This window comes from Colias philodice, chromosome 2 (assembly GCF_061535455.1).
Source record: "Colias philodice isolate Cphi_HAF_F1 chromosome 2, ilColPhil1 Martin Lab GWU primary, whole genome shotgun sequence".
In the NCBI taxonomy this organism is placed as follows: Eukaryota; Metazoa; Arthropoda; class Insecta; order Lepidoptera; family Pieridae; genus Colias; species Colias philodice.
In genome coordinates, this window is record NC_143087.1 from 1,089,449 (window position 1) to 1,113,822 (window position 24,374).

The 24,374-nt window shown below is 38.7% G+C and overlaps 1 protein-coding gene across 1 annotated transcript in view; it reads left to right on the plus strand.

Annotated features, from left to right (window-relative positions):
* tweek (transmembrane protein KIAA1109 homolog tweek) overlaps positions 1-24,374 on the plus strand; it is a 56,706-nt gene that overhangs the window by 1,722 nt on the left and 30,610 nt on the right. The window contains exons 4-28 of the mRNA XM_089701871.1: positions 216-5,357; positions 5,431-5,576; positions 5,657-6,141; positions 6,771-6,951; positions 7,458-7,619; positions 7,842-7,967; positions 8,383-8,488; positions 9,164-9,217; positions 10,010-10,102; positions 10,528-10,670; positions 10,934-11,120; positions 11,838-11,984; positions 12,302-12,513; positions 13,305-13,440; positions 14,035-14,238; positions 14,641-14,857; positions 15,128-15,259; positions 16,109-16,276; positions 16,442-16,619; positions 16,690-16,860; positions 17,810-17,956; positions 18,467-18,632; positions 22,850-22,980; positions 23,305-23,427; positions 23,829-23,972. Coding sequence (XP_089557997.1) covers positions 216-5,357; positions 5,431-5,576; positions 5,657-6,141; positions 6,771-6,951; positions 7,458-7,619; positions 7,842-7,967; positions 8,383-8,488; positions 9,164-9,217; positions 10,010-10,102; positions 10,528-10,670; positions 10,934-11,120; positions 11,838-11,984; positions 12,302-12,513; positions 13,305-13,440; positions 14,035-14,238; positions 14,641-14,857; positions 15,128-15,259; positions 16,109-16,276; positions 16,442-16,619; positions 16,690-16,860; positions 17,810-17,956; positions 18,467-18,632; positions 22,850-22,980; positions 23,305-23,427; positions 23,829-23,972 — 9,101 coding nt within the window. The remainder of the gene's footprint in view (positions 1-215; positions 5,358-5,430; positions 5,577-5,656; positions 6,142-6,770; positions 6,952-7,457; positions 7,620-7,841; positions 7,968-8,382; positions 8,489-9,163; positions 9,218-10,009; positions 10,103-10,527; positions 10,671-10,933; positions 11,121-11,837; positions 11,985-12,301; positions 12,514-13,304; positions 13,441-14,034; positions 14,239-14,640; positions 14,858-15,127; positions 15,260-16,108; positions 16,277-16,441; positions 16,620-16,689; positions 16,861-17,809; positions 17,957-18,466; positions 18,633-22,849; positions 22,981-23,304; positions 23,428-23,828; positions 23,973-24,374) is intronic.

Below are 24,374 nucleotides of genomic sequence, written 5' to 3' on the forward strand. Positions count from 1 at the left end.
TTTCAAAATAATGTTTTACTACTGCTTACAAAAGTATTATTAAAATAAATAAGTTACTCATATTATTTTGATGTTTGGACTTTGTCCCCGGTACAGTAGTTAACGAGTTTGATTCCCGGTGGAGACCTAAAGATGTGCTCTGGCAGGACAGAAGGAGCTGATCAGCAACTTTCCTGTACATACATTTGTTATGAATGCAATATTTTTGTTCACAGATTTGTCACATTCTGATACTCGCCTGTCGATAATGTTAAATGGTTTTGAATTACACTTCTACAATCGGTGCGAACTTTATCACGAACTTGAAAAAATTTTCGGCTTAGATCCCGTTATAAAACAGCCACATGACGATGACTCGACTGACCAAGACAAAGCTATGAATGATGCAAATGAAAAGAGAAGACGCGCTCAGGATACCGTCAGATCGGAGGCTGCAATGGCTAGAACTTGGCGAGATCTCATCCCAGTCATTAAAATCGATGTTTGCGCAGGCCGAGTGGTTTTCGGCAATCGCTTAGTTCCCACAACATTATCTATCAGTGTGGAAGAAGCTCATCTAATGTACAGTACCAAACCACCTGCATCCAGCTTGGATCATCTCATGCATTTCGTAAAAGTTAAAGCTGAAAATTGTAAAGTTATTTTAGCCCCTAGTCCCAATTACACAGCAATGGTTGATGAACCCCCACGTTACATGGGAGAAGGTTTTGTTGTGATGAGCTCAAACTACATCGAAGTCTATTTCTATATGGACGAACCAGGTCTAGTTCCTGAAGAACCAGTTTTGCTCCAATTAGCTAATGGTGATATTGTGGAGTCCGCTCCGCCTATATGGGGTGTCGATATCAAATGCGGTAAAGGAACCGACTTTAGCTACGGCCCATGGGCTGATCGGCAGAGAGACCATCTATTCAAATTCTTTTTCCCACCGAATTATAAAAGCTTAGAAGTCACTCCACAGCCAAAACCCGGCGATAGAAGACAAATGCAGTCTTTCGACATTCGCCTATCAACACTCAACGAAGCCACAATCGATATTTTGTTTACCAAAAACAAAGAGACAAATGCAGTTCATATCAATGTTGGTGCTGGGTCATACTTAGAGGTGACATTGCCGTGGATTGTTCTTCAAGATGGCTATACAACGAAAATTACGGGTCAATTGCTACACTTGGAAGCAACAACGAGTCTTCAATATAGAAGCTTAGCTGAGAGCGAAACTCTTGAATATACTGTAAAATGTCACTATCCACTAGTTTGGAACCACCACCAGTGTTGGCAACTTTCCCTTACTGGATGTAAAGCAACTGCCCATTTTGTGTACACACATATAGATTTTTTCCAAGATCTCACCAATGACTGGGCCAGTAAAGCGCGCCCAGATATTCTGCACTTTGTGCCATACACATGGAAAATATCATTACTGCTTAAAGAATGTGAAGTTGTCACAGTTAGTAATCAGTACAACTGGATTGACTGCAGCTCGACGAATCAAGAAAATAATCACGTCGCTTTTTGTGGCGATCTCTTAGATGTCTCTTTCGATTTACCATTCGTTGATTTCCTACCTGATGTAATTCCACTTAAGATCTGGGTACAAGGAGAAGCAGTGGATATGAGTTTATACTTGCCCGAAGTCAATACTTCAAGATTACTGCTTTTATCAATTGACAAGAACATGAAATTAGTGCCGAGCAGATTAAGGGCATCAAAATGGCGAAGAAAATGTGTTAAATCACAAGGATGGGTTGATTGTTGGTCTGTTCCGATAGTCGCTTTGAGTGTTCGGTACAATTACCACCCTATCCCACCACTTGGACCAGAACCTCAAGCAGATATAACAACGCCTGAGAAGGAAGAAATTTTACTATCTCCCATGAGGATACCTAGAATGCGAAAACAACCGCAAATGAATTGGGGCATAGATGGCAATAACTTTGACAGAACAACACTTCCACCCGACAAAGTAAGCGTAGAGCTTGAAGTGGGTCCATCAGTTCTTCTGGCATATGGAACCATCATCACAAGTTTCATGAACTTGTTGGAAAATATTTTTGGTGAAGATCAAACATTTACAGATATGCAAAAAGCGCCCACAACAGGAACATATTATTGGGCCAGTGAAAACACCACAAAACTAAATGACAGAAGCAGTATTAATCAACATTCTGAAATTTCAATGGATGATTCGACAGATTCAAGTAAAGGTCCATTCGATCCGCGTAAATGTAGACCGCTCGATGTAAGCGTTTCTATCATAATCCATGACATTCAAGCTCATATGGTAAAAAATTGTAGTGAAAACGAACCTACCTGTCCAGTTATTTTAATTGAAAGATTTGGGTTTGAAATGGATAAAAGATTTAGAGAAACAAAACTTCAACTTCTTTTGAGCCCTTCGATACTCATATCGGCAAATAATATGTCACGACCAGTCGTCAACGGAAGCACTAATTCGAGTGTGCTTCAACAAGGACATTTAATGCTTTCATCGTTTCAATTAAGAGGCAATGGATTTTTCAGTGACACCAACCGCTCCGTTGAAGAGGAAACTGTCGAATATGCCTGGATGATGGAGTTGCAATTAGGTCAGTTGACTGGACGAATGACACTACCTCAGCTATACCAAGTCGTTTCGTCGTTAGAAACATTCCTATTACTAATTTGTGACAACGAAAATGAATTAATTCCACCAAATTCCGTTAAACAATGTCACCACGGTTTAAATAAGGCTTTATGTCCCGAAACAGACATTGCATTGAAATACAGGTGTCCCACAGCAAACGAGATAAAATACCGAATGATACGAGTAGCTATCGACCTCGTTGATTTGTACATCGCAGATTCCAATACTACACTCCAGTCTTGGATATCTCCCATACGACTCTCATTTTGCAATCTACACGGATCTGGCTGCGGAACTGGTATTACCGCTCTATTGCCTAACATTAAACTTGCTCTTTTCACACAAACAAATATGCAAACAAACAGCTACCACAATTCAAATGGTAGTGGAACAAGTAACAATGTACCACCACAGACTAAACTGCCAGAGAGTGAAAATTGGGTTGGTGTTGGATCTGTTGCCTTGGGTCCGGTATTGATTGAAGCAGCGTCATCGCTACCACAAAGCCCCAAAAATGTTCACCTCGTACAACAGAAATTCTTGAAAACACATGATGATAAATTCAAAAGGTTATGGTTTCTCTGGCCAAATGAAGGTAAAGGTTCGCAATGCGGCTGTAACGGCGGATGTGCCTTTTTTGGTTCAAATAGAAATGGTGCAAACTTTTTCAAACCGTGCCCAACTGACATTCAAGAGGGTGTCAATATAGCCATGTTTAATGTTATAGAAACATCGCCCGGAGAATATGGCTATGGACAAAGCTTGTTACATCCTGGCCAGCTGGTGTTCCACACCCCACCCTATAATAGCCTGAATGTTTGCTTGCAACCTACTAACGTTTCAACACTCATACCTTCGCCATTGCCACAAAATCTGAACAAATCACCGCAAGCAACGGACAGAAGAAGTTTGACGAGGCGATTTTCCTATACAAGTGTGAATAAAGCAAGCAATAACATATTGGTGTCGAGCACAAAGAGTGACGTTCCGTACGCTCGCTTGGTAGATTCCACAGCCCCCTTGGGTAGTTCGAAAATTGATAGTGATTCAAAACTAAACAAAACAATTTTAAATGTACCTCAAATGGAGAGTAGCGTTTCAGATTCGAAGCTAGCTTTGAGCTGTGGGATAGTAAAGGACAGTCCGAATATTACAGGCAGGCGACATATTCAAGTTGATAATGAACCATTTGCAGTGCCTAAAGTACCTCCAAGAAGTGTGGCTGTGTCAGAATCTCACTATTCTTTGAATTCCCAACATCCACACGAAGAAGTGACGCCACATCAAGTTCAAAGAACTATGTCTATAACGAGCGAGAATCAGTCAGAAGCATTCTTCTCTGCCGACGAGGACATGTTTCCCAGTCGTTCGTCTAGCTTGAAGCATTCCTTCGGCAGTCGCCATAGTAATCCCAGAGACAAACACGCATATGCCATTAATGATATTAGCAATGAAAAGTGGACTGCATCTATTCCGAGGTCCGAAGTTAGGGATGGACCTGATAATATAAGCAATATAAGTGGAGTGCAACCAGATTCTGAAAGCGGTTCGGTATCTTCAACTTCATTCATATCTGCGATTTCCTCTCAAGAAGACATGACTTTAGTCAATTTGCATATGCAGACGAATAAACCTATAGTAGACTCCCCACTACTTATGTCAAGTTACATGCATAATTTACCCCAGTATAAATGCGGTAATTGGTCTACATGTTCTTTGCCTACTGGAAATGATTTATTCACACTTCCACTTTTTAGAAGAGCAGAGGATGGTACGCTAGTTTACGTGGGCCAGAAATATCTACCAAACTTTGAAGCGTTTGGAAAAGTGAACGTTTTAAAACTGATCTCAAAGAGTACACAGAACAATCAAAGTTTACACGGCACATACGCGAACTTACCACCTAATTTTAATTCCCAAATCAAAACTCATCCATACCCATTAGCTTGGTGGGATTTACAACAAAATCTACAAGATAATCAAGAAACCAATACTGAGAAAAGCACAACATCAACATTAACTACTACAAGTGATACCAAAAATGGCTTATTCATAAGGCTTCGTGGTGAAATTGATATTATGCTTACTCCTCTCGTATTAGAAAGCACTCAAAAATTCGTTGAATCTATTACACCCGTACTAGCCAATGTACATCCGATCACTGTTATCAATCATTTGAGACTCTTATGCATTTCGTCTGTGGAATCGTCAAACGTTTTGAAGCAAAAACAACATGTACTAAATTGGTTGCCGCAAATGCAAGCTCGAAACGAATCCAGTATCATTATAGATAAAGACGATAAATGCAAACTGGCCATCATTCCTCAATCAAATATTTATGAAGAAACAATTTACACCCAAATCCAAGCTACAATGACTGTACCTAAAGTAAATATTATTTTCATTCAGTCATCTGTCGTTGAGGATATGATATCTTTTTCTGCTTTGGACAACATACAAGATCTCACATGCGTGTCACTGTTTGGTGTATCAATGGAAAATATTGTGGCCAAGTATGTTAGCTCAAGAAAGACGTTAGAATCAATCCAGTTGTACTATAGACCTACATTACGAACTCTTGGAAGTAAGAAATCTTTTGGTATAATGAAGGGACCGAGAGCATTAATATCTCAGGCTTCAGGGCGAAAACGAGGGCCAGAAAAAGGAGAACCAGTCTTTATTGAAAGTTCACAACAACAATGTGAAGACACCAATGTTACATTGACAGTCGGTACGTAAACTTCTTACAATATAAATGCGACTATTTTGTTATGAAACAAATGTAATAAATATTCTTTTTGTAGGTAAAGTACATGGCCAGCTGCGACGAATTCGTAACGAATCATCTCAGTTAAAAGACGCGACAATAACGGGTATTCCATGCCAACATTCTAAAGTTGCATTTAAATTCGTAAGAATCGATTCTAATGCTAGAGGATGTGAATCTGTGGTAAGTGATATTCTTTATCTTATAATCGACAGGTATATTATATTATGTGTGTTATACTACTTAAAATATTTATACTCTAGAGTGGTGCTACGGAGGGTCAAAAAGAAAATTCAATTGGCTATATCATGTTCGAATGTGGCCTCGAAGGTGTCTCGGTGAAGGTGTCCAACCACTCTACGTCACACAAACCAAACGAGGAGAAGAAACCCGTAGTCGCTGACAACGAGAGCTGCCGGGAATCGGTTAAATCAGCAGAAGAGATAAAGCCAGAGAAAGAAAAGAAAGGCATACGAACTTCCGGCTTCGAGGATCTGTTCAAGAAACGGGAGTCGAGTTCTAAGCCGAGTACACCGAATTTGAGCAGTTCCCAACCTCCGCCAGTTCCTCCCCCACCAGAGCCAACGACTCCAGGGCCTGACGAACCTTCGAACGACAGCTGCACTACCCTAGTACCGGCTAAAGACAACGGGAATACGACTTCGTGCTCGATAGATCTGAAAGTGGTTTGGTTTAACTTCGCAGCACCGCCGCGCACGCCGATTACTAAAAAGATTGATTACACTCGGTAAGTCTTTCAGTTAAAAACTTAAATGAAACTTCACTATCAGGAAAATAAGATAATTTTTATTTATTAACTTAAATTCCAACATTGAATATGTTTCAGTGTTACTAAATTTTGATATGGTGTAACTCTGTCGCTCCTGCGTAAAAAAATGCGTCACGTTCGTACGGATCGCATATTATTCCTCACGTGTGAACGGGATGCATTTTATGCGTTTATATTGCATTTTTTATGTGACAAAGTAATAATACATCTGGCACCGATTTAGAAAATTTTTGAAAAATGAAAATGAAAAAATTATTTATTTCAGTAAAAAACACAATAACAATACAAATATAAACAAGATTAGAATTTGCCGTAGCTTATTACACATTATAAGTATTAAGTGCTCCCACAATAAGAGAACTTGTGTCCCACCTAAGAGACTGATTTTACTGATTTATTTTTCCAATATCCCAAGGTTGCCTGGAAGAAATCGCTTTTAAGCGATAAGGCCGCCAAATTGTACATTTATTTTAAGTTACATATTGTTTCTGTAAATTTTGTTTTTGTGTGCATTGTACAATAAAGTGTTTTCTATTCTATTCTATTCGAAGAGAGTTCTGCATTGGTTTTTTCACATAAATCCCTAGACTCGACTGGAACCTGCTCAGTACAGCATCCCCAGCCATAAACGCGTGGATGAACCCGTGCAACCGGCTGGGCATCCGCGTGGTGGGCATGTACCGCGCGCGGGCCCGGCGCCTGGCCGCCACGGCCGCCAGCCTCATGGCCTCCGCGCTCGACCGCGCGCCGCAACACACTCTGCCCAAGGTGAGTGTTGCGGGTGATCTACAAGCGTGGATGAACCCGGCTCGGCGTTAAATCGATCGCCACACCACATTTTGGCCAAAGTAGAGCTACATGATGGTTAACGAAATACAAGAGGTCGAGAATTCGATAGAAATGTGTCTTTGTAGCGACTCCTCGCTCTGAATTACGCAAGCGAAATGTTTTCGCTACAGACACATCATTCATTGGGGCTATAACGGTTAGCCAGTCAATAAGACTGACTGACTGACTGATTCCCTATTTGCCTGGAACCAATTTACATTGATATCTCATGTGGCATTGACATACAATAAACAACTAACACACAATCATGTGTAAACTTGTCCGAAGCAAAACTCTGCCTATGTGTGTATTAGAAGGCAGAGTTTTCTAATGAACGATACAATCGACTTGCAATGTTACTGCAACAAATGTTTCAAATAACGCCGATCGGACATTTTTTAAACAGTAAAGTTTTTGTAGTCTAAACGTAACAATTCATATTCCAGAGTCGCTACGGGCGTCATACCCCCATGGCGAAACAGCTACGCGAAGAGCCATCACTACAGTTATGTGCTGTACTATTGAGATACGCGTTACAAGCCGATGCGGCTGCTGTGCAAGCGGATCTGGCTGAAAGACATCTACCCTCATTGTCTACGTTGCGACAGGTAAATATAAACTAAAAAAAATATGGTTAAAAAAACCCTAAATTACTTAAATTTTCTTGGTAACAGTATAGTATATTAGAATTTTCATTATAACAGATTGATTTTTGAAAGGTGGTTTATGATTGTTTAATGATTATTTTTCTAAGAAACTGAATCCTTATTTATACAACCCTAATTATGACGTATACTTTGTTATAAATAAATAATTTTATTGTTTTCTAGGGTGTGATCGTGTTGACGCGGCAATGGAAGAACATCCTGTACACACCGCTGCTATTGGAGCACAGCTACAAGAGCAAAGTGATGAAACCTGTCGCTGTCACGTTCGCCTTGCCGGATTTAATTGAGGTATGAAAGGGATAGATATAGATGATAGAGATAGATAGAGATGACTACCCGTAATTTTTTTAATTTTAATTTTATTTGTTTCATAAATATTAAATTTTTATGGTGTAATTTTGTAAATTAGCGAATACAATATACACTTCAAGCGATAAATATTGAACTTACAAAAGTAAATTCGTTGTGACCGATAATTAGACGATGTGTCTGCTTCTGTTGTTAAATTGTGTACAAAGTTAATCACTTTATTTTGAACCTTATTCCAAATGCTTAAGATTTATATTACTACATTTTTACATGTATGGTTCAGGATACTGTTTTTTATTACATTTTCACATGAGCAATAATGTTTTTTGAGTGAAAAATTGGAATCTAAATAGACACGAAAGAAAATATTCATGCCTTTCTAAAAATTTTGCAGGATTCAGTAGAAGGATGGCAAGAATATCAATTCGATAATGAAGGACTCGACGAAAACTGTCTTTTGTTAAATATGGAACCAGATAAATTAGCTACTACATTGCCTGGTATGTACTCAATGCTGAAAATATTTATTTTCTCACAATTATTAGATTATAAAATTATATTTTAACATTGCATTAATATAATTGGCGCATAGTAAACAAAAAAATATTAAATAACTTTAGAATTAATATATTTTATTTCATTAACATCTAAACCTGTTATATACTGGTCATACTTATTGGAAAACGATTCTTAATGCAGTATATTTAAGGTTTAAATTGCTTCATTAACTTGTGACGTCGATATGATAAACTATTTATTTATAATATTTTATATTAAAATAATTTTGCAGTGTTCCATACCACTTTATGTACTAACAATTTAGTCTAATTGTTGATTTTAAAAGTCTTTGTTTAAGTGGGTGGAAATGATGTATTTTTTTAAGTGGGGAAATGGATAGCTTGCATAGTTATCGGATATGGGTTATCTATGTATGTATCGGAACTTCGGATATTAATTATTAAAAATGCATTTTGGAAAGCATCACAGTACAGCTAAAAGTAACAGAATCACGAATACGCGGCTCTATTTATCCAATTTCACGTTCTATTAAGTTAAACTATAAAAAAAACCTTTTTAATAAAATAAAAAAAAATATATTTAAAATATCGTGGTATGAAGCATTGCAATCAAGTGACGTAATCGCAAATCACTAACATGTGGGTTGTGTTGTCAAGCGGCGGTGCGGTCGGCTTGTCGCCCGCACTCCTACCCCTCCACGCCGCCCTCCGGTGCGTACGAGTATACGTTTTGTGATCGTTTTCTGTTCTATGTTCTTTATTTTACTGTTTTTATGGGTAGATATGGCAATTTTAGGGGTATAAGTTGTAAAAGTTACTATAATTATGTACTTTAAAGTTGTAATAACTGGTAACAGTTATCTATGATGGTAAAGTAAGACGTAAAACGAAAGTTTTATTCACTTTATCTGGCAACATGTTTTTTGGACAAAGTTTAATTTACAAATTCAAGTTGATTGAAGAAAGAATTGAAACAAAAGATTTTCACAAAATATATTTAAATTGCGTTTTATTTTTCTTGTGGCTAATAAGCGTGGCGCACATCATCTGCTTTGCAACATTATAACCTAATCATATTATAATAAAGTATATTATTGGAATCTGTCATTGCTTTTACCTTGTGCTTTATATTTGTAGTACTTGGGTCGCTAAGGTTCTCTCTTACTTTTCAGCTTACCTCATAATATTCATATCTTCATAAGCTTCACAAAGCACTTCTAACTACACATTTTTTGTAAAATTTGTTACCCTCTATATATTATTGTTTTGATTGGTTTATTATAAATACTCATAAAATAATCAAACAGTCATACATGGACTCAATGAGATATAACTGTTTACTGTATAAATTGTGACAATTTCTCAATTTTCCTTTAAAAAAAAATACACACAATATACAGAGACATTGTTTTGAAACAGTAAATTGACATATCATTATTATTTGTCTGGTTTATCACCTTTCTATACGACACATATTATATTTAAATGTATGTATGGATACAGTCCGCGCAGCGCAAAGCAGTCGTGCGAGCCTCGTATTCCCGTCGTTGCCATTCTCCACGAGGAAGACGCCATTCCAGGACGACTCGATTGCTAGTGAGTCGCTTTCATACATATAATATATTTCTTTACATATAATATATTTTATATATTGTCTTTGGTGGAAATAGCTTAGGCCATAGGTGATAGCAAAACATAACGTCACTTGGGAGTTAGGTATCAGTTCATTGGAAGATCGTCACATTTCAATGTTGACTCTATCATTCAGAATTACTGAACACAAGCAGAACAACCTAAATTGAAAGAAATATAGCTCAATTTGTCATATAACATAAACACCTGCTGGGACGAGAAGCATCGTAATAATCCTAATTAAAATAATATTTTCAGTTAGATCTATAATATGGGCTAAATGGGATTATGCATCTGCTGAATGCATTATTATTACATTACTACATTTATAGGCATGCCTTACTTTAAGATCACATGATCTTAAATTATGAAATTTCAAATCTGTACAGATTATGGGACATTGAAAGAAGATCTGCCAACCGTAGGTTCGAACCCATCCCTGTACTCTCAAGGCAGTCAGGATAACATAACATCTGACCGCGCAAGAGAGGACCTCTACCAGTGGATGGCGAAGCAGGAACCTATTAAAGTTGTACGTATAAAAACTTTTTTAGTCCCATATTAATTTATCGAAAAAAAAAATTGATATCTTTCTGGGACTTGATTTTGATGTGCTCTTTCGGTTTTTCAACTTTTCCAACTCTTTATCTTTTATCCTTTAATTCCGCACGAATTATCCAGTTTTTAGTCAATATTATAAAAATTGTGATCGACAAATAACACAGTATCGTTAAAGATTTGTTAAAAACATGCAAAATATTTACTAAAAATTTGAAATACATTCACAATTTGCAGGAGCCAAAGAGTAAGAAGCCAATGATCCCGGCGTCCAAAATGAACCCACGCGTGGTAGCCCAATCTCTGCCGGCGTGCAGTCTGTATCCGCTACAAGGGTCCCTCATGTTGCTGGACGCTCACCTCGTGTTCCAACCGTTCCTGGCTGCTTTGGGGGTGTCGCCGCACCAGGTTGCGCACGGAAAGGGTGAGTTTGATTGTGAATATATAAAAAAATCTTTAAATGTCGTATGAAGTACATTGTATTATTGAGTGAATTCATTTGATATTATCAAAAATGTATTTTTTGAGGTTTTTTATTCGGTTTTAATAAATGATGTTTTTTTTTTGTTCAATTTTTAAAACTTTATATTTGTATGTGCATTGAGTTCTCTATACAATGAATGGAAGTCAGTCTTGTGTGTGAAACAAACTGTTTTATTTTTATTATTAATTTATTTACTTTACGGGCTAGCCGTACATTCTGAGTCAGCGCTTTACACGAGCCGCGAACGCAGACTGACTCCGTAAAGATATTGTTTTTACGGTAATGTAATAGGATCGTGTAAAGTAGCAGATCACCTCAGCAGCCCAAACATTAATACAGCGAGTCCAAATACAGCAGCGGCAGCAGAGGCAACGCGGGAAAGTTAATTATCCAGTTCAAAGACCATTTGGTCCTTCGAGCTGGATTTGATTTTTTTGACGTGACAACGTCTTATAATTCGATAGAGCCGACCGCGGCTGCACGCACGAAAAAACATGACTCATGCGGCGTTACCTCGCTCTGAGGCGTTCCATGTAAGGCTTGAAGTGCAAGCGAGAGCGCGGAACGAGCGACAAAGAAACACAATCGGACGTTGTCACGTTCAACTATCGTCAGTAAACCTACTTTACAAACAACCAATTTTTTTTTACTTTCCAGGCGAGTCCAAGGACAGCAGCGGCAGCGGGGGTAACGCGGGGCTCGAGGCGCTGGGCTGCTCCGTGTCGCTGGCGGGCTGGCTCGACGCGCTGCGCGTGCACATCGTAGTCAGCGAGCTGGGCAGGCACGGCAAGGGGAAGGGGAAAGGTGGGTTAGCGATGGTTTTTTTTTCATACAGAGACCGATAGATGTATATAAATAAAAAAAAAAATATCATGTAAAAATCTTCTAAATAAAAATGAATAGTCGAAATGTTAGAACGCAAATAACTTCCGAACGACTGCATCGAAGTCCTAATAAGCATTCCTCACTGCTAATTCTAGCTTAAGGTTTGAATGAAAAATATAAAAAAATTGAAATTTTTGAAATAAAAAAAATGTTTCCGCGGGCGGAGCACGGCAGGCATCTATTTATAAAAAAATACTAAGTACGTAAATAAATAACATAATTTTCTATTCTTGCAGCATCACAAAGCCAGCCGGACATGGCGGCCGAGAGCCCCGCGTTCCTCTGCGAGAAGATATCCATCGACGTTCTCGTTAAGAAAGTAGCCGACATGGCCGTGGACGAGCTGGTGCAGAAGCAGAACGTCGTCTACATCTCCAGGGGACAGCTGAAGAAACATATAAGCACCATGATCAACTGTAACCTGAGCATACGGTTTATTTCGCAACAGGCAAGGAAATTTATTTATCAAAAAAAAATCTTTATAAAAAAAAAACCTTTGTCTTCTCAATGAAATAGACTTATTACTTGTTGACTTTGCCAATTACATTTCTGATTTTTTCAGACCTTAATGTTTGTGTGTTTGTTTACGTGTTTTTATGCAGGTTATAAATTTGCCTTACCATTTTCAAAGTTAATCTATACATATTATAATACTATTAATTAATACTATTATAAAGGCGAAAGTTTGTAAGGATGTATGGATGTATGGATGTATGGATGTATGGATGTATGGATGTTTGTTACTCTTTCACGTAAAAACTACTGAACCGATTACAATGAAATTTAGCACACATATAGAGGGTAACTTGGATTAACACATAGGATAGGTTTTATCCCGGAAATCCCACGGGAACGGGAACTATGCGGGTTTTCCTTTGAAAACGCGGGCGAAGCCGCGGGCGGAAATCTAGTATTATATATTATAATAAAATCGTAGGAAAGTCAAAACTGTACATTGAATATTTTTTTAAAAGAATACTTTATAGGTGATCTGTATTAGATACCGAAGCCAAAAATATAATTTTTAGAATTTTTGTCTGTATGTATGTTCGGGCTAATCTCAAAAAGTACTGCATGGATTTACTTCAAATTTGGTACAGAGATAGCTTGAGACCTGAGGAAGGACATAGGATAGGTTTTATCCCGGAAATCCCACGGGAACGGGAACTATGCGGGTTTTTCTTTGACTACGCGGGCAATGCCTCGGAAAGCTAATAAAATAATGTGTTGCTCTTACAGGTGAACATGCCGCTGCTGCGCCTGCTGCACCAGATCAGCAACATGTACCAGAACGTGAAGGACACGCACAGTGAGCTGCGCGCGCGCGCCGCCCGCCCGCGCCCGCGCGCGCGCTCGCATTCGCACCGCGTCTCGGGTGAGTGCGGGCTTGTGTCAAAGAGGGCCCGATTCTTTCCCTATGCACCAGGGCCCTTGTCCCCGTCTGCGGACGCGGTTCTACCGAATACCCGCGGCCCCGTCAATAAAGCGGCACGGCGGAACACAGTGGAGTTTAGTCGGTAGGACCATGCACTCAGCAGGGTGAGTCCGACATAACCCAGGGCTCTTCCCCCGAGTGCCCTGGGTATACCTAAATGCATTCTCCACTATAAAAATAAAAAAGGGCCCTTGTCTCCCTAGCTACGCCACTGCTTGTGTGCTGCTGCACCAGTCACCAACATGTACCAGGACGTGAAGGACACGTGTACAAATTCATTTCTGACTCGAAGGACCAAAATATATGGTCTTACCACAAAATAATTCTAACTTTAAACCAGGAATCTGTCACTTTAATATGTAGTTGTCCATGTGAAATACGACAATACCACCCTTAAACCCCGTCTAAAGTTTTTCGTGGTAAGACAGATAATGTTTGTTGAAAGTGTGAGAATGGAAACGATTTTAGAATTTAACAATGCTGTTTGCGTGATTCATAGGGACTTAACTAATTATACTTATTCATATCTTACAGTGGAATATCGCGAGAACCTAGTGAGCGTGACGTCACTAGACAAGGACAGTCAATACGCAGGACTAGACTCCAAATGGGACCTACCCGCCACAATCGGACCAGAAACTAGCTCGGAGAAGGACATGAGCCCTCCGCCGCGGCCGAGACCGCAGTCCTTTGCGCAGAAGTTGCGCTCAACTGGCAAGAGCGTGAAGGGAAAACTAGGTAAGAATTATTGACTCAAGTATCTTTCGTGAAGTGAAATTTCTATAGGAGCGTTGAGAGTAAAATTTCAAGGTCGCGCCATGGCAATACCGTCACGTCATAGATTAAGGCGACGATTTTGGTATCTTTGAATCTTGTCAAAAAAGTTTCACTTCTGACACGTTTGCTCTTTTTTATACCGATGTCTTGAATCCCATTTATTGTGTAGTCGTGTGTTGGAATAAAAAAAAATTGAAATAAAATAAATTTATTGCAAAAAACACAGCCAACAACATTACAAAATTTATCCTAAGATTAGCAAACGGATACAGCCTCAGCAAAATGCTGCACAAAAACAGCGCTGATAAATAAATAATTTCTTCCTTTCTTTAGTCCTTTTGCTCATCATGTATGTGTTTGCAGGCTACAGCTCGCTGAACGAGGGCGCGCACACGCCGCTGTACGGCGCGGTGCGGGAGGGCGGGGCGGAGGGCGCGGTGCGGGAGGGGGGCGCCCTCCCCCCGCCCTCCCCCGCGCCCGCCGGCCCCGCCCACCAGCTGGCGCCGCGCTGCTGGCGCACGCTGTACCTGCTGCTCGATCTGTACGCGAACATGCCCGACGCGGACACCATCACGCACAGGTTTTACATAACAGCCGTTTTAACACAGTTTAGCCGAGTCAAATCGAGGGACTTCGCTATTCAATTAATTATTATTCATCAGGTGGCTCAGCTGCCCCTTTGCTTGCTGTGACATAAAAAAAAATCATTACCTGTAGAAATTTTTATGCATCGATTTTTATAATATCACAATATTGCGATTCTAAGAAAAAATTGCTGCTGTATGCTGCCCTTGGTGCCGCGAGTCCGACTTGCACTTAAATTTTTTTATAAATTTTGGTACATTTACAGATTCTCTGTATCAACGGAGTTACCAGAGGCATACCGAACGAAAAGCGCTCGACCTAGTTCCCGTGAACAAAATAATAGTAATTCGTCATCCACTGCCACGGGGACTGGTATCGTCGTTGTCGGTGCTGCTAAGTGAGTATTATTTCTAATAACTAAACAGGTTCTATATTTTCTAAAATTGTGTTTACTGAAACGTACGGATGCAGATGTTATAATTTTTATAATTTTCCGCCACAGATCGATAAAATTAACTGGCATTTTAATTATATTATGATGATATATTATATGCCGATTCACACAATTATAATTATTTATGTTTGGTAAATCATTAATATAAACTAGAAAGAGCAATGGTCCCAACATGCATCCTTGTAGCACACCACATGTTTTATATTTGTAAAACGATTTAAACAGGTTAATTCCGATTTAATATTAAAATTTGTTATTTCAACATTCTGGTTTCTTCATGAAACTCGATTTAGTAATGCGCATTGACATATTTTTCACACTTATTCATTAAAATGTCATGGTTAACGAAATCAAACGATTTTATCAAATCAAAAAATATTGAGTATGTAGCCTAATATTATGAGGATTTTCGCTGAGAAATTTATCATTTCCCAATCTCAAACCTTAACTCAAAAAATTATTCATTCAGTTAGACTTAACTTTGAAGCATTATTAATCGTCAAAATACATAATTTGATACTTATCATCAGTTCGGAAAGCAATTTTTCGGATAAAATTTCTGGGAATGTCTTGAAAAGAATTCCTCGTCTATAAACAATATCTTTTATATTACTTTTCTATGTAATATTGTGTTTTATTGACATTTTGTTAGTAATTTAGTAAGTTCTTTTCTGTGAATTAATGTTAGTCTATCTAAAATGACATGCTTATAAGTTTGTGAATGTTGCGTTCAAGAATCGATCGAAATTGCAATTTTAACTGGTAATTGGAGCTTTATTATGTCGTGTGCAGGATCCACCGCACCCGTCTCCTAGCGTCGTTGTCTGGGTTGAAGCTGGAGGCCGAGATCACGTCGCTGCAGGGCTCGCTGTCGGCGTCCCGCGCGCGGCAGTGGGCGCTCAGCGGGAACCTCGGCCGCACCGCCATCGTGCTGCTCGAGGGCAACGCGCCCAACCACCAGTCAGTGTGATATACACGTCTAGATACGCAATACTCAAGAATAAAGGCTATGTTGACTGATCAACATAGACCGAAATAAATTCAACCTTATTCCGATGTGTTAAAGTCGAATTTATATCAAATTTTATTAGTGTGGGTATTATAAGTGTGTCATGTATTTGTCAGGACGGTTGTGCGCGTGAGCGTGGGCAAGTCGCAGGCGCTGTACTCGTGGGAGGGCGGGCGGCTGGGCGCCACCGCCCTCGCGTCGGTGGGCGGCGTGCGGGTCGACTTGCCGCAGCACCCCGTGGCGCTGCACGGCGTCATGACGCGCTCGAGCCGCCAGCTGTCCAGCACGCTGCAGGTATGTACTCGTGCGGGTCGACCTGCCGCAGCACCCGTGGGCACTATATAACTGTATCTCTGTTGCACAGGAGCTGGGTGTCACTCGCACGGCGTCCCGGCTGTCCCGCGGCGGGCCGGGGGCGGAGGGCTCGGAGGAGGAGGGCAGCCCGCCGGCCGCCCCGCCCCCCCCGCGCCGCGCCCCGCCCGCGCCCGACGCGCTGCTGCACCCGCTGCACCTGCAGTTCTCGATTGTGCTACAGGTATACCACTACTATGTTTAGTACCGTATTCAAACTCAAACTGAATCATTCATTGAATCAACTAGACTTCGTTTAGAATCGTCAAAATACAGTAAAATAATAATTTTATTGTAGTTATTGTGTTCTGGGGGAACTTTACCTGAATCTATCCTTTAATAAAAAATAAATATTTTTATTTTGCATAGATTTTCAAACTTCTCAATTCTGTATTATTAATATTAATACTTCAGAAAATCTTCTTAACCTACATTTTGTCAAAAAATAGATACATCCATGAAATTCCACTATGTAGCTGTAGTTGTACGGGCTAGCCGTACATCCTGAGTCAACTCTTTACACGATCCTATTTCATTACGGTAAAAAGAATATCTTTACCGAGTCTGTCGGCATTCGCGGCTAGTGTAAAGTGCTCGGGGTGTATGCGCTATAATATCATCATCAACTATCAATTACTATCAAATATCCATAAATCAAATCATCATATCATATTATCATTTGTTTACAGTATTCAACAAATAAAGTGATCAAAAGCAATATAATAACTAGTTCTCTATCAATATCAAACTATCAACTTATTAACTAAGGAGTGTATGGGATATCACATCAGCAGCCCATACAGTAGAGTTACCTGATTATAAAACTAGCGGTCCGCCCCGGATTCGCCCGTAGTACATATTTTGCAATAAAAGGTAGCCTATGTTCTTTCTCAGGGTCTAAAGATTATCTGTGCCAAATTTCATCAAAATTGGTCCAGTAGTTTATGCGTGAAAACCATACATACATAATTACAAACCTTTCCTCTACATAATATTAGTATAGATAAATTACAAAGTACCTATTGAATTTAATAACTAAAAATTTGGTTTAACTAAAGCTACCTTTCATCCTTCCAATTTAAATTACCTAACCAAAAATTAACCATCAAAAAACCATTTCACCGTACTTCCAGAGCCTCAGTATAACAGCAGCCCTCCTACCGTCGCTACAAGCGCAATACAAGATGGAGCGCGTGCACAGCTCCGGCGTGACGGCCGGCAAGGCGCACTTCACGGTCGAACTGCCGCACCACTCGCTCAGCTTCGTCACCAAGCTGCAGGTGAGGGTATCTTGTGAAAGAAAGAAAGATAAAAGATAAAAAACACAAAAAAATTACAAATAAAAATGAAAAATACAATAAAAATGAGACGTAACTATTTATATAGTAAAGTACGTACGTAAGATAGAGTACGTAAGATCTAAGGAAGATTCACTTCCAAGAATCTGTATGATTGATGATGACACATTTTACATTTATGTCACTCACAAAAATTGTTGCTAAAACATTTTACGTTTGTGATACTTAAAAAAATATTGACAAAACATGTGACATTTATGCCACTTAAAAAAATATTTATTGACAAATTTACTGTCCAAAAATTTTACATTCGTGTCACTCAAAAAAAACATTACAAAAAATTTGATATTTGTGACATTAAAAATATTCACAAAAAATTTGATATTTGTGACATTTAATTGTGACACTCAAGAAAATTTTATTAACAAAACTTTTAACATGACACTTAACGCATGTGGTCGACTAAAGTTTTTTTAAAATATTCCACCCCAGGTGACAGAAGCGAACATTCCCGCGGCCGCGTCAGTAGCACTACCCGCAGTATCGTGCCGAGCGCGCGTGCTCGACTGTGCACCAGCTGACACGCGCCCGCAGAAACCACGCGCTGATGCGGACGCGACTAGCGCCACTGACGCTACTGACGCTACTGATGCGCAACGTGAGTATGCGCTGATAACTATACTTATAGTCGAGCCAATTTCATAGGCAACATTTGACGTCTATCAATTTTATCTTCGAAGAGAGGTAACCTGCTTAAAAACATCGATTAACAATTAATCGATACGGACTTGTAACATTTGTCAATCGAACTTGAAACACATGTCAATTTTAAAATACATCAGGCGAATCCCTGTCCCAGTAATATACTTTCTTTCGTAAATTTAAGGAGCAAAATAAGACAAGTAATTACATAATAAAAAAAAAAAACACAACGCATAATTATTACAGGTAAATTAGCTTGGAGAAATTTTTGCATATGTAGTGGTGTGTATATTATAGCATCTACAGACGCTCCGATTTGGTTGGTGCCAACCATCCGACCACGACCAAATCGGAAAGTGTAGAGAGCGGTCGGTCCGACATAATTATTATTAATATTGGTTTGACGTGGTCGGATGCGCCGGCGATACCGACCAAACCAACTTCCTATCCGATCCAACCAAATTGGAACGTTTGGAAGCTTTGTTCCGACCAAATCGGCTCATTCCATAGATTAATATAGATAATTGCGGCTCATTCACATTCGCAACGCCGCCGGTGTAGGACGTCAACATGAACGCCGAGGGAGTTAAGGTCACCGAACGTGACATAATAATAAAATTACTGGAACTATATAAAGACTTTCCCTGTTTGTGGGACTTAAGTAACAAAGATTACGCAAATAGAGATGCCAGAAATCAAGCGTATTTTATTATGTTAGAAGTATTAAAAAAAATTGACAGTGCGGCTACATTAAAAACTTAATATTTAATATTTCATCGAATGATTCTGGAGTCATTCGAAGATATGTTCGGAAATCTTCATCATCCAATTCCTAAAGGAGCCGCATATGACTGTAATTTTCTCTATTTCTATAGTAGAATTTAGCCCATTCTCTTCGTTTTTTCCTTTGTTCCTTTTGTAGCGGTACTGTAGCAACAATGGTTGCTGCAACCAACGCTATTTTAGCATTTTTCGATAATACCGGTGTCATGAGGCAAGACGTCCGTTCACTACTTCATATCAAAGTCAACTGCATATATTATATTGCCATATATTATATTATATTATATTTGCCTTATAGATCAATATTAAATGAACAATGTATTCAAAGTATTTAATTGGTTAAGGATTAATGCTGTATTGGTTAAAATCGCTTCGAAAATTAACCATTATTTGTCGTAAAACGTAAATGACAAAAAAAAGTTATTGTGGGTTATCCATAAGAGATAGATATATACCATCGCGGACTTTTCTATAGACCTTTTCAATGTTTACAATACTTAGTACATTATTTTGATAAAACTCGTAGGGTTCAGCCTGCGTTTGCAATGTAAGCGGAAAAAATGTAATTATTTACGACATCACATTAGAAACCTCAAAAATAACAGTACTTCTCCACTATTTAATGGATTTTATTATACATGTGAACTTTCCTCTTGAATCACTCTATCTATTAAAAAAAACCGCATCAAAATCCGTTGCGTAGTTTCAAAGATTTAAGCGTACAAAGGGACATAGGGACATAGGGACAGAGAAAGCGACTTTGTTTTATACTATGTAGTGATGGTCAACTGACAGCTGGAAGGCCAACCGTCGGACAATCTGTAGCAATGTTGGAATGGTTGCCATGTCGGTTCCAATATGGTTGGCACCAACCAAATCGGAGCGTCTGTAGATGCTTTTACTCAGATCTTAGAGCGCGTTTCCACTATATCGTTCTGGCCTATACAAAAATGTTTCGATATCCTAACATTACTATTTAATTTTATACTTATTCCTAGCAACACTTTTGTTTTCAATAAAAACAAGTTTTTATTTGAAAGAAAATGGTTTTGACTTTATAAAAAAAAATATATCATTCAATTTTACGTCCTTGAGCAAACGACAAGGCGACTACCGTGAAACAATAAAATATCGTGTCCATAATAATTTGTTTCATAATTAATATTTGACCATAATAATTACGAAACAAAACAAATAAATAAATCGTCACTTGATAGTGGAAAGTGGAAACACGCACAAAACCAGAATAAACCAGTTTACGCTGTCCGCAGGTGCCACGTGCAGTCGTTTGGTACCGTTAGAACATAAAGCACATTTCATTCAAAAATTATAATTATTATGTACGTAGTTTAATTGATAAATTTTGTATTTGTTGATTGTTGTTATTATTTGTTATTATTGTTATAATATTTGTTGAAGTGAATTACATGTCCCGCAGCCGGAGGCCCCAAATGAAAACTCAGATGTACTTAAAAACTACATTTAATAGCTAAAATGAGACTTTTACACCCATGTCTGCACGATGCATACCGGAGTTAAAGAATGAATTTATACTTTTTAATAATTATAAAGACGTAAGCTTGGATGCTAACTAAGGGAAATCGCATCCACATTCTATTCCCGTGCGAACGGCGTATTCAGCAGTTTTGTATGAAGGCAGGGCCATAACTAGTGTTTAATTTGTGTGTAAGTGTTGTAACTTTATATTGTTAATTCAATATGGCTCCAGTGTTAAAACATGGTCGAGGCAAGCCTTTGACTTCTCAAACTAAAGAATTAAACTTTAAATGTCGTTTCTTTTTCAGGTTAGTAAATTTTTCATTTTAGTAACATTGTTAATGTAAAAGTTATATGTATGTTAAATGTGCAAATATTAAAATAAAGTCTCATCTTTTTCAGAGGAGAAACACATATAGTTTAATTTAAAATCCCTTATATATATATAAAATAAAAACTAAAAATAAAATGTTGTTTTATTTTATTTGCTGACCATACACTACTACAAACGCAAAAATTTCTCCAAGCTAATTTACCTGTAAATGCTTATAAACAAACAAAGTGTCAAAGTGTCGTTCTTAGACAGCTTCGAAATTTCGCCACTAGAGGCGTGCGGATAATCTTTGCATCGCCAATAAAGTCAAAACCATTTTCTTTCAAATAAAAACTTGTTTTTATTGAAAACAAAAGTGTTGCTAGGAATAAGTATAAAATTAAATAGTAATATTAGGATATCGAAACATTTTTGTATAGGCCAGAACGATATAGTGGAAACGCGCTCTAAGATCTGAGTAATATACACACCACTACATATGCAAAAATTTCTCCAAGCTAATTTACCTGTAATTTATGATGATTTTTATTCACAAGTAATCAATACATTCGATTCTAGATGTCAGATTTCGATTTTTATAGTAACGTCTCTGGTATTTAAAAAGAAAAAAGGTTTATTGAGGTTACGTTTTTGAATTTTGTTGAACTGTCAAATGTTGCCTATTAAAATGGCTTTACTATAACGTTGATGTAAACTATGGTTCAATAACTTTAAGAAACATCACTCTTTTGGGCATAAATACAAGCAATTATATTCTGGCGTAAGCATAACATGCGCATAATTCAAAATATATCATTTCAATTAAATATGAAAAAAAAGTTGCCAAATGTGTAGGTGAATACACCAGAAAATTTGTCAAAATTGTTTCAACTTTGTCGGATAGATAATCGAATTTGGAAAATTCTTCCGTTCCAGTCTATAACCAAATTTTTATGAAAGTGTTTTTATTATATTCTATTAGAAAGAATTTTTAACAACTTTATTACCTTCCGTAACATGACAAAACCACGTACAAAATATAATTAATAATAAATAATTGTGTATCGACCCCTTTTTGGGTAAAGGCCTCCTCCATCCTTTTCCATAACTTTCTGTCTTTGCCTAACTACTTTTTAAGTAACTACTTACTAACAAAATTGTATATTATATAATACTAGCTTTCCGCCCGCGGCTTCCCCCGCTTTATCTAAAACCTAATAAATTATATACTAAAGCCTTCCTCTTGAATCACTCTATCTATTACAAAAAAAATGTGTGCGTGTACTAGTGTACACACGTAAGAAGTGAAACTTCTTTATGACCTTATTTTTCAAAAAATAATTTACCATATGCAATTTTACAGAAATACGTCGAATCAAGATGGCGCGTAACGGAAAAATGTCACGCGTAACGATAAAATGTTACACTAAATTTTTTTCCAACCCCGATAAAGAAGTTTCACTTCAAAAACCGCGTCAAAATCCGTTGCGTAGTTTTAAAGATTTAAGCATACATAGGGACAGAAAAAGCGACTTTGTTTTATACTATGTAGTGATTATTATTTAATAATTGTGTGCCAGCGAGTGCGGAGGGCGCGGTGCTGATGGCGGGCCGCTACCTGGCGGCGACGGCCGACATCGGCCTGTTCGAGCACACGCTCTCCACCGACCTGCTCAACCATCTCGTGTTCGTGCAGAAGGTCTTCATGAAGGTATATTTATTTGTATTCACGAGTATTTTCTTTTGAAAACTGTTAAAGAACTGTTAGTAGAAGTCTATTTTGTAGGGACTTAAGCAGATTTGCGGAAAGGAAATGTTGGAAAAATTAAACATGTATTTTGAAAATTTATGTTTGATGTGATATTTTTTTTATGGTCAGGAAACATATTGTCTATCTTTTCAGGTAGTACATAGTAGCAGATAGTGACAACCGATCAGATCGATCGAACTGACAAAACTTTATTTAAATTCCGAGGGTTTTTCCACGATTTAAAAATGTACACATTATTTTATAAAAACAATATTTTAATTGCAGGAAGTGAACGAAGTAGTGCAGAAAGTTTATGGTGGTGAAAAGCCCGTGCCGTTGTGGAATGAAGAAGAAGCGTCATCTTCTGCACTGAGCAGAATATTGTTCTCCTTACTTATTAGAATCAAGGTGAGTGAAAAGCCTTCGTGTTATACTAGTATTAATGGTACTTTTACTAACTTATCCACCTGCATATTATAAATTTTGCTACAGATTAGCATTTAATAATGTATTATGTACGAATGACCCCTATAACACAGGTTAAACCTAGCATAGTGGACTCTGTATGTAAAAAAATGTATATACCTTCAAATTAGATCTGTATATTCCTTGTGTTTTTTTATTGAGTTTCTTGAGTCAAATAAACTTTATTTTATTTTTTATTTAATAATGAGTTTAAACACTAACTTTTTACTTTATCTGAAACGAATTGGCATGTCATATTTTCCTTTTACTTGATCTGAAACGAATTGAACGAACTGTCACAATATTATCTCCTCGACTATAAAGTATCCCCTTTATTTCCACAGCGTATCCAATTAACAGCAACAACGCCCAGCAACAGCGCGGTGCGGCTGGAGACGGGAGCAGTGGAGCTGGAGCTGTCCAACCGCGTGCAGAACGTCACGCAGCCCGCGCAGTCGCACGGCTTGCGGCTCTTCGCTAGGGCACAGGTATACCCACAGCGCATCCAGCTGACAGCAACGACGCCCAGCAACAGCGCGGTGCGGCTGGAGACGGGAGCAGTGGAGCTGGAGCTGTCCAACCGCGTGCAGAACGTCACGCAGCCCGCGCAGTCGCACGGCTTGCGGCTCTTCGCTAGGGCACAGGTATACCCACAGCGCATCCAGCTGACAGCAACGACGCCCAGCAACAGCGCGGTGCGGCTGGAGACGGGAGCAGTGGAGCTGGAGCTGTCCAACCGCGTGCAGAACGTCACGCAGCCCGCGCAGTCGCACGGCTTGCGGCTCTTCGCTAGGGCACAGGTATACCCACAGCGCATCCAGCTGACAGCAACGACGCCCAGCAACAGCGCGGTGCGGCTGGAGACGGGAGCAGTGGAGCTGGAGCTGTCC